The sequence below is a fragment of the Heterodontus francisci genome, chromosome 3 (assembly GCF_036365525.1).
Source record: "Heterodontus francisci isolate sHetFra1 chromosome 3, sHetFra1.hap1, whole genome shotgun sequence".
Classification (NCBI taxonomy): domain Eukaryota; kingdom Metazoa; phylum Chordata; class Chondrichthyes; order Heterodontiformes; family Heterodontidae; genus Heterodontus; species Heterodontus francisci.
Genome location: NC_090373.1, coordinates 80883411 through 80897337, shown reverse-complemented (window position 1 = coordinate 80897337; position 13927 = coordinate 80883411). Strand labels below are relative to the sequence as shown.

Here is a 13927-nt window from a genome sequence, read left to right as displayed (position 1 = left end):
AACCAAAAGACTTGCAGGTTGGTAGGTAAATTGGCCATTATAAATTGCCCCTAGTATAGGTAGGTGGTAGGGAAATATAGGGACAGGTGGTAGGAATATGGGATTAGTGCAGGATTAGTATAAATGGGTGGTTGATGGTCGGCACAGACTCGGTGGGCCGAAGGGGCTGTTTCAGTGCTGTATCTCTAAACTAAACTCTTCTCATCCTTCCAGTTTGCCCTTCTAATAGCACTGCCAAAGTTATGAATTACATCATCTGACTGTGTGCAGCATTTGATATGGTCAACCAAAACTCTATTCTTCTTTCCTTTGCCTTTCAACATCATCTTTCATGGTTCTACTGCCTATCTGGATATAGCCAGTGCATTTCCAGCACTTGCAGGCATAGGGGTGGGCATATACTGATTGATGACCCTAAGCCCTGCCTCTTTGCAACCTTTTTTAAATCTGTGACCTCATCCATATTTATTTATTTATTTAGAGATACAGCACTGAAACAGGCCCTTCGGCCCACCGAGTCTGTGCTGACCAACAACCACCCATTTATACTAACCCTACAGTAATCCCATATTCCCTATCACCTACCTATTTTAGGGGCAATTTACAACGGCCAATTTACCTATCACCTGCAAGTCTTTTGGATGTGGGAGGAAACCGGAGCACCCGGCGAAAACCCACGCAGACACAGGGAGAACTTACAAACTCCGCACAGGCAGTACCCAGAATCGAACCCGGGTCCCTGGAGCTGTGAGGCTAGAATACCTGACTGAGATTGAACCATGAATAAATCACAGCTTCTTTAAACTGAACTTTGAGAAGACCAAAGACAATTTTTGGCCTTCAGGCCTTCATAGTAAATTCTGTGCTCTCGACACTGACTCCATTCTCGTCTTCAGCCATACGATCAGAATTGACCAGGCCATATAGGAACATGCTTAGGAACAGGAGTAGGCCATTTAGCTCCTTGAGCCTGTTTTGCCATTCAGTGAGATCATGGCTGATCTGCGACCTAACTCCACATCCCTTTGCCACATATCCCTTAATACCTTTGGCGAACAAAAATCTGTGAATTTCAGTTTTAAAATTTAGCATCAATTGTCATTTAAAAGAGAGTGTTCCATACTTCTGCCACCCTTCGCGTGAAAAACTGTTTCCTAATTTCACTCCTGAAAGGTCTGACTCTAATTTTTAAATTATGCCCCCTAGTCCTAGACTCCCCAATTAACAGAAATAGTATCTCCCAAACTACCCTATATGTTCCCTTTAATATCTTGAAAACATCAATCAAATCACCCCATAATCTTCTAAAATCTAGGGAATTCAGCCCTACTTTGTTTAATCTCTCCTCAGTCCTCCTTCGAGTCCAGGAAACCTAGTAAACCTATGCTGCACTCCCTCCAAGGCCAGAATATCCTTCCTAAGTGGTGGTGCCCAAATATATAACCTTGGTGTCCTATTTGCCTATTTGACCCAGACCTTCAATCTTATTTCCAAGTCTGCAACTTGCTCACCTCAGTCCCTAAGGCTTTCGCTGAAGTCTTTGTGACATTTTGTCGTCAGTTTACTCAGTTACTGTAGCTGCCTTCTTGCCAGCCTCCCATCCTCACCTTTCATAAACTCCAAGTCTCCTCATTTCAGATTCCCCCATCCTGTCCTGCTGTTAAGTCACACTCATCAATCACCCTGCTCCCCACAGCTCACCCTGTCTGGGCTCTTTGCCTTTCAGCGCTTTAAAGTTAAAATACTTGTTCTTGCCTTCAGAATCATCAGAGGACTTGCCCACTCTCTTCCTGCAACCTTGTATCCCTTCTCATTCCCACCTTCCTTTACCCTTCTATTGGTGGCAGAACCATCAGCAATGTCAGACTTACGTTCTGGAACTTAGCTTCTAAACCGTTTCATCTCTTCAGTTCTCTTTCCACCTGTAAAAAAAAAATACTGAAAATCTATCCTTTTAACTTAGCTAATTGTCACCCTTCCTAATTCCTCCTTCCTTGGCTTGGTGTCCACGCTCTTATCTTTCTTCTGTTGCAAAGTGCTTTGGGATTTTTTTGTTGGTGGTGCTTTTTAAATGCAGGTTGCTGGTACAACTGAGGATTTACAGAAGAATTTAGGCAGAAAGTAAAGATGTATTTAATATTGAAAAATGGAAGGTGTTGCAAATTGGCCAACGTAAAGTGTGGCACAGATTTGAAGAGTAGAAGGGACCTGGGAGTAATAGTGGATTTATCACTGTCAATCACTAGATAATGTGGTAAAACAATTTTATAAACAAAACTAATAAAGCATTGGAATATGTAGTCAGAGCAGTGGAATACAAATGAGGATACGCTGAGACTGTACAGTGCGCTTATCAGGCCACACTTGGAGTACTGTGTACAATTCAGATCGCTACACTACCAAAGGGATGCGCAAGCATGTGAAAAAGTTCAGAGAAGAACAAGAAGAATAATCCAAAATGTAAAGGAGATGAGTTATGAGGAAAAGTTTTTAAAAAGATTTATCTCGGCAGCCTTTGGACACCACATCAAGGTTAGTTCACTAAAATTCCTCACATGTATTGCACACACATGTCCCAGCTACATTAAATAATATGTTGAACACTTCACCATAATTGGATCCATGTTTAAACTCACATGTGTTGCTTAATGTATTTGTAATGCTGGGGAGGTGGCAGTGTTGGGCACAAGTTCCCCCACCAAGGATATATTTTATCATTCTTGCATTCTGGGACATTTCCATTGCCATTCCACTTCATATTTGTATGGAGGCCATCTCTAAAACAATTCTGATGGAGTCTGACTTTGTATCACATTGCATGTTGAAATGAGTTAGTTCTTGTGATATTTCCTGTTGTCGCATGGGTACTACCATAGGGCCTCCAGGAGTGCATTTATCAATGTGACTGAGTTAAGGGGTGGACTTGCCAATTCTTGGGATAAGACTGACCCTGATCCTAGTTAGTTTTGTAAGAGAGGAAGAAAAGAGCTAGTCACTGCAGGTACTTGAATGAATGTACTTATCCATTGTCCACTTTTATTTGAAATCCAGAATCATTTGATAAGTACAGATACATAAAACAACTTCTTGGTCTATGTATACTGTTTAAAGAACATTTTTATTACACGATTACATAGCTCCTCTGGAATCCAGTGTATATCCATTTCACCAGCACTACGTGGAGCAGATAAACTGGACTGGAGCTCATTAAGATTATCCCTCTTCAGAGTTGTTGGTGAAACAGTTTTTTTTCTTCTTCTGATGCACCAAACATTGACAAGCCACTGATTAAGTAATACCTGTTCTTTTTTTAAAAAAACACCTAGATTGCAGTTAGTCTCAACTGAAAGCATTGATGCTACTGATTGAGTGGGTAACACTATGTCAAACTAACATTTAAATAGTGGAGTCCCAAGTGACACCACAGGATTTTTAGTACTGTAATGATCCTATCTGAGAACTCTGTAGCATAAACATCTTTTCACAGAGTAAAGGATATGTTATTGACACTCCCTTGGCTTTGTGAAGCTAACCATCTAATAGCTGCACGAAAGAAAATTAAAGACTATAAATTGGTTTATTTCCAGCACATTTACAGCTATCTGTATTCTGAACTTTTGCTATGTTTATTTCAGTTATTCCCCCAATCTAATGCAAATGCTTTAGAATCTGGAAGCTTTCAGATATGGGTTTGAGTACAGTTTTGCTTTGGTGCCGCCTTAAGCACTTTGTGTAAATTATGCAATCCCCTTTTGATTATTCAGCTATGAAAGGTAATTTCATGAGTTATTGAGTATCTTGTGTAGAACCACAGAAAAATTACAGCACAGAAGGAGGCCATTCAACCCATCGTTTCCGTGCTGGCCAAAGTAAAACTAGCCGCCCAATCTAATCCCACCTTCCAGCACTTGGTCTATAGCCTTGCAGGTTACAGTACTTCAGGTGCATGTCCAGGTACCTTTTAAAAAGAATTCAGGGTTTCTGCCTCCACCACCGTTCCTGACAGTGAATTCCAGGCACCCACCACTCTCTGGGTGAAAAATTGTTTCCTCGTGTCTCCTCTCATCCTTCTACCAATCACGTTAAATCTGTGCCCCCGGTAATTGACCTCTCCACTAGGGCTAACCGGTTCTTCCTGTCTACTCTATCTAGACCCCTCATAACTTTATATACCTCAATTAAGTCACCCCTCAGCCTCGTCTGTTCTAAGGAAAACATCCCTAGCCTTTCCAATCTTTGAATTGTATTGCATGTATTGTTATTCTATGAACAAAAAGCTTGTCTTCTTCCAGAATGGTTTGTTTTGTAACAATCAGAATTTTAAAACAAATTAAGTTGGAGGATGCCACAGGTAATTAACGTTTCAGTGATCTTTAAACTTGGAATCGCGTAAAATAATCTAAATTGACACATTTCTGAAGAGAAACACAAGGGCTTGCTTTTAGTAAACATTGTGTACACAGATAAATGAAATAAACATTAGCTTAGTTTGTACAGTATTCAAGCTTAAATTGTTTCAAGTAGATGTTGCATATAGAATTTTTGTTCTCCGTTCATTAATTTTGTAGCTTTTGTGTTTTATTCATTTAGAAACTAGAGCACAGGAGAAGCGTCGTCAGCATCAGGCTGTGTTGAGAGCAGCAGCAGTCAACAATCCCAGCAGCCAGCATAGCTCTCCAACCCATCGATACATGCAGTGCCCTGCATCTGTCTCCCTCAGCTTCTCCAAAGACCCATCCCAAGTCCAGCCTTCCAGCTTAAGGCCTTGCTCTCTTCCAACTTCCTTCAAAATGGCAGGTTTGTATGCAATTCAAACTTCAAGCATTTCCAATTTTTACCCATCTCTAAAATCCATGCCCAAGCCAACCCTGTTGAACAAGGCCTTAAGCAAACACCTCTCACCTCTGCTTCACTCCAACCTACCTTCCCTGGGGTTTCTGAATGACAGAAACAACATTTTGGGATCTTCATATGACATCAATTGCCAGCAAAGAAGGAAAAATCAAAATTGAGGAAAAAGTATGGTTAACAGAAGGAAAATACATAACTTTATACTTTCAATGTGGAAAGAACTGTTCTGAAAGAGAGGGACCAATATGACTGCATTGTTATAAGCATTTTTTGGTATGACAGTTGATTGTGCATTCAGTTCCAAGCCGGTAAGAGGCCATTTCAACCAGGAAGTACAATATTAAATTTATCTCTCTCACTTTTCTATTTTGGATCATTGACACTAATGGAGAATGACATTTCAGTAAAAGTAACTATGCTGTTCTTCATTGTTGGTAGAATTTTATCAAACAAACATAAGTGAAAGAGGTAAAATACAACCGTGTGAAAGAAATTATTGGTCCCGCATGTGCGAATTTCTGTTCCAAGTAACCAAGTCAAAGGAAATTTTGAAGTAGTTTTGGTTTTTCTTCAAGTGCTATCATGCTTTGAAAGCTTAATTTTACCAAAGAGAAAAGAATGATTTGCTTACAGGTTTCAACATTATCAGGAATTAAATTACATTAGAATGAGAACATTTAACCAAAGCATAATTTTTCAGCAGATTCATTTGTTCACATTACATTATATGTGTTACTCAGCTCTGTACCTCTGCATCCTTATCAACATTTGTCACCCTCTAGCCTTGGTATGAGTTATTAACTCAGCGTGTGCATTTTATGTTTGACATCAAAGAGCTAAGCTAAATTCTTAGACTCACCTACACCAAATCCAAGTGCTAATGTTCTCACCAATGATTTTTATGTTTTTGTTCCTGTGATTTTTTTTTTTCTTTTCCCCCTCAATCCTGTCTTTGGTGCAGTTCCATAACCAGCAGTGATGTTAACCATACTGTATCTCTGCCTGTTGCCATGAAGAGGCTATTCTTTGTGTGAAAATATTTGCTAAGTGTTGGAGGATCTACGCAGCTAAGCCTAATCCAGTCTTCACCCAGCATCCGCCTACATTTCCATTTGGGGTGACTGGATACCAGGGATGGTAGCCTATCCACTACATTTGCTTCTCCCACCTCCTCGTTGGCTTTGGAAAGCTGAAATCCATTATAGTACCCCAGGTTTCATCCCAGCTGAGAATGGTTAACCAGGCACAGACCAAGAATAAAAGCTGGGACCTTCCTGATCTCTGGCATACTGACCCCACCATCTTTTGTGTTTACCTACTGAGCCATGGTTGACTCCAGATCATAGTTTTTGAAGTTACAATTTAACAGTGATGAGTCTAAATAAATTTCCTTTTTCTCCAAGTTTACCAGTTGCCAGCATTGCAGTAGTGTGTGCCATCATACCATTGCTTTATATGAGCACAGTAACATTATTATCAAGATTGTGTCCGAGAAGTTATCTTAAAAATATTTGAGGTGGTGGTCTGCTGACACATCATGTTGGAGCAGCATATAGCAACATGCAGTGGCAAGACAATGGTTTAATACTTTATTGTCCTTAGCTTCCCATTTCAGACATGGCACTGTGAGGAGGCACTAAGTGGAGACTAGAAACCTACCTGCAGGGGTAAGGAGAAGGAATAAATGGCTTTGATGGTCTTGCACATTGCTTTTGCTCTCCCTGCTGGATAAAGGTGGTATCGCCTGGGGGACTGATGAGTGGGAGTTTCAGTAATGTGTGGAGAAGAGGGTGAATAGAGTGTTGATACTTTCATGAGATGCCAATATACTACTAAAGTACAGCATATTTTGCTACTACTTAAACTATAAAAGGATACTGTCTCCTTTAGCAATTGATGAGTTGCTGAAAGCTTCATCTCAGGATGATTTCATGGTAGTCATTGTAAAATTGTCCAATTTTTTTGTAATATTCTTAGATCTGGAAGTTGTGAGAGAGGACTTAAAGGGTTGCCAATATAATACCTCTGTTCAAAAAGGAAGAAACCAGGTGACTACAGACCAGTCAACCTAATGTTAGTGTGTAAACCTCTGAGAGTTATAATACAGGAGGAAATAATGGAGTATATTGATAAATGTATGGATGTTACCCATATAAATTTGAAAGGAGTTTGCTGAAGTGTCATGTGAAAAGTTTGTTAATAAAATTAAGGCACAGGTATTAGAGTGTGGCAGTATAGATAGGAAGGTGCTTAAAGGACAGAAAACATAGTACTTCATGGGCATTTTTCTTTCTGGAGGGGTATAAACTATAGTGTCTCATAGGGTCTGCTTTATGATCATTGCTTTCCTACCTTTCTGTCTTTATCTCGTTCTCTTCTTGATATCTCTCTCGCTCTCTCACTTTCTCTCAAAAAAGGATTTGTACTCTGGTATGGGGCATCAAATCACTTTTTGCTGACAACAAAAATTGGGGTATGGCTAACTGATTAAGATTTCAAATGGATGTAGACAGGTTAGTAGATTCAGCGTATAAACAATACATGAAATTTTAAATTGGAGAAAGGTCTGATACATTTTGGGAATACAAGGTTAATGGTTAAACATCAAAAGGAGTCAAGGAGCCAGAGAGTCTTTGGATTCAGATATATAAATCTTTAAAAGAGGGAGGATAAGTTATATAAATGCATTTGGAATTTGAAGTTTCATAAAGAGAGTACAAAAGCAAAGGTATTTTAAAAGGGAAGTGGCTAAATATTTGAAAAATGTTAAAATGATCTAGGAAATGGGAATGTGGCAAAGTGATAGATCTTACAGAGCCAACAAAGGACACAGTGAGCTGAATGATGTCCTTCCATGCTGTAAAATTTTAATTCATGATCCCATGAGGTCAGGTGCATTTTTGCAGACATGAGCTCTTTAATTGCCCATTTTTCATATCAGGAAGGCTACACCCCTTCAAAGTCTGTGGTGGTACTGTTCTGTTGTTTCAGAGGCAATAGGGTACTTCCATAAGGAAAGATGTATGAAGTGTCAGTTTTTCATCCTGGGCCATGTAAAAACTGATGTAGCACATTGGTGTGAAATCTGCTTTTAAACTTCCATCTACACTCCTGTTGAACACCATTAGAAAATGTACTAGAGTAGCCTGGTGATGAAACTCAATCCTAAATTTCTGTTCTGTCTTTTGGGATAGAACCTGTCCACTCACTATCCTCCTGTTTCAGTTTTCCGGCATCTGAAGTATTTTTCTTTTGTATTAAGGCACAGCTAAGATTTGTCACTCAGCAGTTTAGAGCGTTATCTTCAGGCACTTGGTGTGTAGTCCTGGAAGATCAAAATGGCAGCCTAGCATATGGATCCCCTCAAAAATATACACTTGTGAGTGGTGCATTGTGTTGAAGCACAGAGGTTTGGTTCAATGTAATCTTCTTTGCCTTGGCTTAGTGGTAGCACTATTGCTTCTGGGTCAGAAGGCAATAGGTTCAACCTCCACACCAGAGACTTGAGCACACTATCTGGGCTGACACCTCAGTGTAACAGGTGACAAAGATGCTGTCATTCGGAAGAGAGCTTAAACAACTTGTCTACCCTGTCTGGTGGACTTTAAACATGCTATGGTGCTTTCAAGGAGCAGTGGAGTTCTCCTGATGTCCTGGCCAACATTTATCCCTCAACCAACATCGCTAAAACAAATTATCAAATTATTTATCTCATTGTTGTTTATGGGACTTTACTGTGCGCAGATTGTCTACCACTTTCCCTAAATTATAACAGTGGACATACTTCAAAAGTACTTGGCTGTGAAAAACTTGAGGAATATAGGAAGAGAGCACATCTTGAGGTCTTGAAAGGCACTATATAAATGCAAGTTACTTTTCTTATTTGGATGAGTTTCATCCATTGTGAGGATGTGTGCAACAGAAGCCAGGAGCTGCCCACAACAATTTATGGGTAATTGAAAAGTTGGTTTATCCCTGGTCTTTGCTGTGATACTTAACAGGTAGATTACCTGGCAATGAAGGGAGCGTGGGCATCGGTTACTCATGCCACCTTAAACATATGTGAGAGCCATTTGAAGGAAAGAAAATGAGAAAGTCATGTAATGACCTTCAGTTATTATTGTGTGTTTAATAGAAGTAGAACTATAAAATTAACCAGGCAAGAACAGCTGCTTTCATTTTGGTTTTAAACTAAATTCAAATTGCATGTTTTTAAAAAACATCAGGCATATAAAACATCCAGTCGTTTGAAACTAATGTACCAGCAGTAAAGTTACTTCAAATATTGATTTTGAAAATCTAGCCACTCAAATAAGTTTTGGATTGCAATGGCATTAAAATCACCAAACTGATATCGTCTGCCTAATTAAAGTGATTGTACATCACACCGAACACCATGAGTGATTAGTTGAAATGCCTTCCTTCTATTTTATAATTTCCATGATTCTACCTGATTCATGTACTAGTAATACATTGGACAGTATATATAGTGAAATAATAAGTTATTCTCAACTCCATGTGATGCATGGTCCAAGAACCAACAACATAATTGACATTACAAACATGCCAAATTTATTCCAACAGCAACTTAATGTTTCAAACAGGACCAATGTGGTGTCATTGTTACAATGTATTAATGATAAGTCTTCCCTTTCTGTAACAAAACAAGTTGGCATTAGGCAGTTATTTGCTTCTCCTGTATTTAGTAGCCATGAAACAGCTGAGCTCTGTCACGAGCATGAAAACCTTGCAGACCTTTTGAATTTCATGTAATATGATTGTAAAATCAAATTTAAACCTATTTATTGTAGAGTGGGAATGAGTTTCTTATGCCAAGTGCTGCCCTTGCTTGGAAGTTGACGGTAGCAAAACAGATTTTTAGGAAGCGGTAAAAAAGATTTTACTGTATTTACTGTGGTCATTATGCCTTAAGTATGGAAGTGCAACATCAATAATATAAACCTAAAACTTTGGTTACAATAGCATAGAGGAAAACAGATGTTTCTCAGGTGGCAGAGTGGTTTTTTAAAAGGTTCCTTGGTTATTTATCGTCACGTCGATGAACTCTAGTTGCAACCCCTGTTTCCATTGAAGCTGCTTGTGACTACTCCCTATCAATGTATTAGAATAGTTCAACAAGGAAGGAAAAACAATGACAGTACCCACATATCCTAGAAAATTGATTTTGAAAGAAAAGCTTTAAGTATGTTCTCTAAAATGGAATAATATGAGCAAAAAGGATTTCCTAGACTTTACTTTGCTCTTTTAAAATGAACAGATGCAATCAATCAAGTGTGAAAGAACATTCAAAATCAGCAATGGATAAATTCAGCTTACAAGTCCTTAACAAGCTGAAGTATGTACAATTGAAGCATCTTCATTTAATTGTCTTTGTATATTTGAAGATAGTGTCATGAATTGAGAACAGATTGCCGTGTAAGGTTCAGGATGATGTCACTGGAACCTGTAAGCAATATAGTTTGCATTTAAGATTATATTTTTTAAACAAAATATTGAGCATGGTCTAATCAGTGCATGAATGAGGTTCTGAAGAAGGGTTACTGGCCTGAAACGTTAACTCTGTTTCTCTCTCCTCAGATGCTGCCAGACCTGCTGAGTATTTCCAGCATTTCTTGTTTTTATTTCATGAATGAGGTTTGTTTGTTATGAATTACTCATGACCAGCAATGTTGTTTTGAGTGTTATTGGGTCAGCCTGCTTATGGGATATGTCAAATCCCAGAGACCATATTCACATGTCCTCCACTTATATTAAGAATGGAGAATAAAATGCAAGGAAGATTTAATTTTCTTGATTTTCGGGATTGACCACATGAAATGGGACCAGCTGGATGGACAGCAGAGTCTTTTCTGTTCCTGTACTTTGCTGTGTTCTTATATCTTGGACAGGGTGCAAGATTGTTGAAAGAAATCCTATTCTTGCTTCCTTTACCCTTTTCGTCATATATCAGAATTTAATTTGAATAGGTTTTTCCAAGATTGTAAATAAACAGCATTTGTTTCACTGACTTAATTTTGTACAAGTTGCTATGTTGTGATGTTAAATGCACACAATGCCTTGAAATCATAGGAAAAACTTGAAAAGCAGCCTTATAGTAAAGGCAAAGTCAAATGTGAAATTTACTCCAGTATAAAAATTATCACTTTAATGAAAACATTTCAATACTGAACTAAAAGGAATCAAGACAGCTATTTGTCTCTTGACATAAAGTAACAACCAAATTTATTGAAATATTGGAAGACTAAACTCTCTTCCTTTGTCATGTTGCACTTTACATTAGAATTACTTTGTGCTATTTGTTTTTGTTGACAAATAGTCATGAAACTAGTCACATTTTTGAACCTATTAGCTAGCTGTTAGCGCTGTGAGCAGTGAAGTGAAGAATGAGGCCATATTCATGACTTCTAAAGTTCAGCATCGACATTGAAGTTTGCCATGTGTTTAACCAATTGCTATTAGATTGCAGTCGGAACAGGACTAGAAAATATTTATTGCATGCCCTAAACTGTATATCTTTCCAGTGAAGCATAAATAGATCCATATTTGAGATTACAGAAACACTTTTGACTGGAATCTTAGCAATTCTTCACTAATATAATACACATGTATTTGTTAGTAATTTGATACTGAGCAATACATGAATCTTTTTGGAGGAAAGACCTTCTTTAGGATCTAAATGACCAAAATTGAATTAATCCTTCCATTCTGAAGAGTACAAGCATATGTTTTGCTTATCCTAGTCCCAGCTATGCTGAAAATGCAAGGATTGATCATGCAATCCTGCTTTAGAGTGCCATTGACCCTCTGGCTTGTCATAGTTCTTCCTGTAAATTCCCAACATGTGTACAAGTTCACTCAAATTTGAATATATTACACAAAAAAGCTTTAACTGTAGATTTCATACTAAATATCACTAATTGTTTTATGATGGTGTTTGCCAGTTGGTTGCCAAATTTTCTTGATATAATTTGAGACCATTTCGTTTTTTGTGGTGTGGCCAAAAATGTTCTTTATTGGCAATAGATAAAATCCTGAGAACAAGTGAAAACTGGAACCAGGACTAAACTGGAACAGCTTTTTGTGCAATTGTAATATATTGATAAGAGGATAATTTTATTATATACATAATGCATTTGAATTGTTTCAATTGGAGTCTAATTTTGCTTTGATTAACAAACTGAAGAACAATCCAATATCTTTGATTGTTCTATTATGTAGTAAGGTTCAGCTACCTAATTCTAATGCTGTTCTACATTGTAAGATTATCTGCTTTATGCTGTAATATCAGGTAATTTATTTTAGATAACTCTACATTTTGAATTGTTTATGTTTGAATTCATCCTTTGGAGGGATCATTTAAGCAACTGTGGAAAGCTGATTTTAGTAATTTTATTCTTGACTCTGCAGTGTAAAAATTGATTTTTATAAATCTTTTTCAAAAATATTTGATAGTCAGGTTGGCTTAACAGGCCTATTCCTTTACTAATTCCTTTTCAGTGTGTGTTACTGACTCACCCTTTTTGTGCTTTTCTGATTTACTAAATTACATTGATTTGATTTGGCAGATTGTGGGAAATTTCTTCATATTGATTTGTGCCTGTGTTGGTAGTTTTCTAAATATGGCAATTTACCATTTGTTAATGTACATGAGAGTTTGGAATTATCTATATTCAGAAAGGCAACTGAGCAGTGATTTTTGTAACTCTGCAAACAATGCCAAAATTATGACCTTTCAGTGGCAGCAATCTGTACATCAGCTTAACCAAATGCCTTCAAGTTGGCATTCATCCATGTTTGTATTTTCACTGCTTTACTTTTTGTTACTATTCATTTCACTGAGATATTCTGTGAAAGAAGTTCATGCAGTGGGTGTAGTTTTTGCAATTTTTACTTCATTTTTTATTTTCAAATAACTTTTCGATCATCCTTTGTGTCTTCTATGTAGCATTCTCAGATTAGAGAGTGCAAAAGTGACATCATCCCAGTGCTACAGTGTAAGTGGCCACTGATGGCAATAAGAGTAATGAGCCAGTAAACTTTTCCACCCCCCCCCCCCCCCCCCCCACCCTAATGGAAGAAGTACAAAAGTAAAATACTGCAGATTCTGAAAATCTGAAATAAAAACTGAAAATGCTGGGAATACTCAGCAGGTCTGCCACCATCTGTGGAGAGAGAATTTTTTTCTAGTTCTGAAGAAAGGTCATCAACCTGAAATGTTAACTCCGTTTCCATTTCCACAGATGCTGCCAGACCTGCTGAGTATTTCCAGCAATTTCTCATTGAAGAAATGTTTTGTCTCAATTCAGTACCTACTCTCTGTTAATTCAACTGGAATTGGAAATATGTATTTAATTGCAAAATGTCAGATAATCACATTTTTCACCAGCCAAATTTTTCATTAAACTATATAGAATGCTATAAGAACGAGCCAGTGATAGGTTAAAGATAGACCCATAGAGTATTGAACATTTTTATTTAGTAATTTTCACATAGACTTTGCAGTGTGATCAACAATAACTATCAGCTCACATTGAAAAGAATTTTATATTCTGCTAATTACCGATATAATTTTGAAAGCTGTTTACATACAGTTACTAATGAGGACTATGATGCAAAAAAGACCAGCCAAAATTAATGCTTTATCTCCAGTGTTTTTAATATCCTAGAACTTGAAGTATGCTGTTCGGGGGATGGGTGAGGGGTGCGTGGCTGAAATTGTAGAACTGTTTATAGCACAAGATAATGTAAGAATGATTTAGAAAATGGGAAAGATATAAAATAACACACAATACCTACCATAAAATGAGGGAACTATGGCCACTTAAAATAACAGAAGTGACACAAATGTGCGCTTGCAAAAGAGGAGGGTGACTTTATTATAATGTAGTTCCATCATTTATAATAGTCTTAAGTACAAACGCAGTCGGGAAATGTTGGAAAGCATTAAATTTGTCTACAGTTTGTAATTTATTTACTTCTACCCTGTTTTCACTTTATAATTTGTTATATTTGAAAAAGCCTTAGCATTTTACTGTGTCATTCACATTTTCATGCC

The 13927-nt window shown here is 37.7% G+C and overlaps 1 protein-coding gene across 4 annotated transcripts in view; it reads left to right on the top strand.

Annotated features, from left to right (window-relative positions):
* The window catches only part of agbl5 (AGBL carboxypeptidase 5), a 165749-nt gene that overhangs the window by 101089 nt on the left and 50733 nt on the right, over window positions 1-13927 (top strand). For 3 of the 4 annotated variants that reach the window (XM_068023757.1, XM_068023751.1, XM_068023770.1), the window contains one exon: window positions 4591-4797. The exons of the other annotated variant lie outside the window; for it this stretch is intronic. In XM_068023757.1, coding sequence (XP_067879858.1) covers window positions 4591-4797 — 207 coding nt within the window. The remainder of the gene's footprint in view (window positions 1-4590; window positions 4798-13927) is intronic. 4 annotated transcript variants of the gene reach the window in all.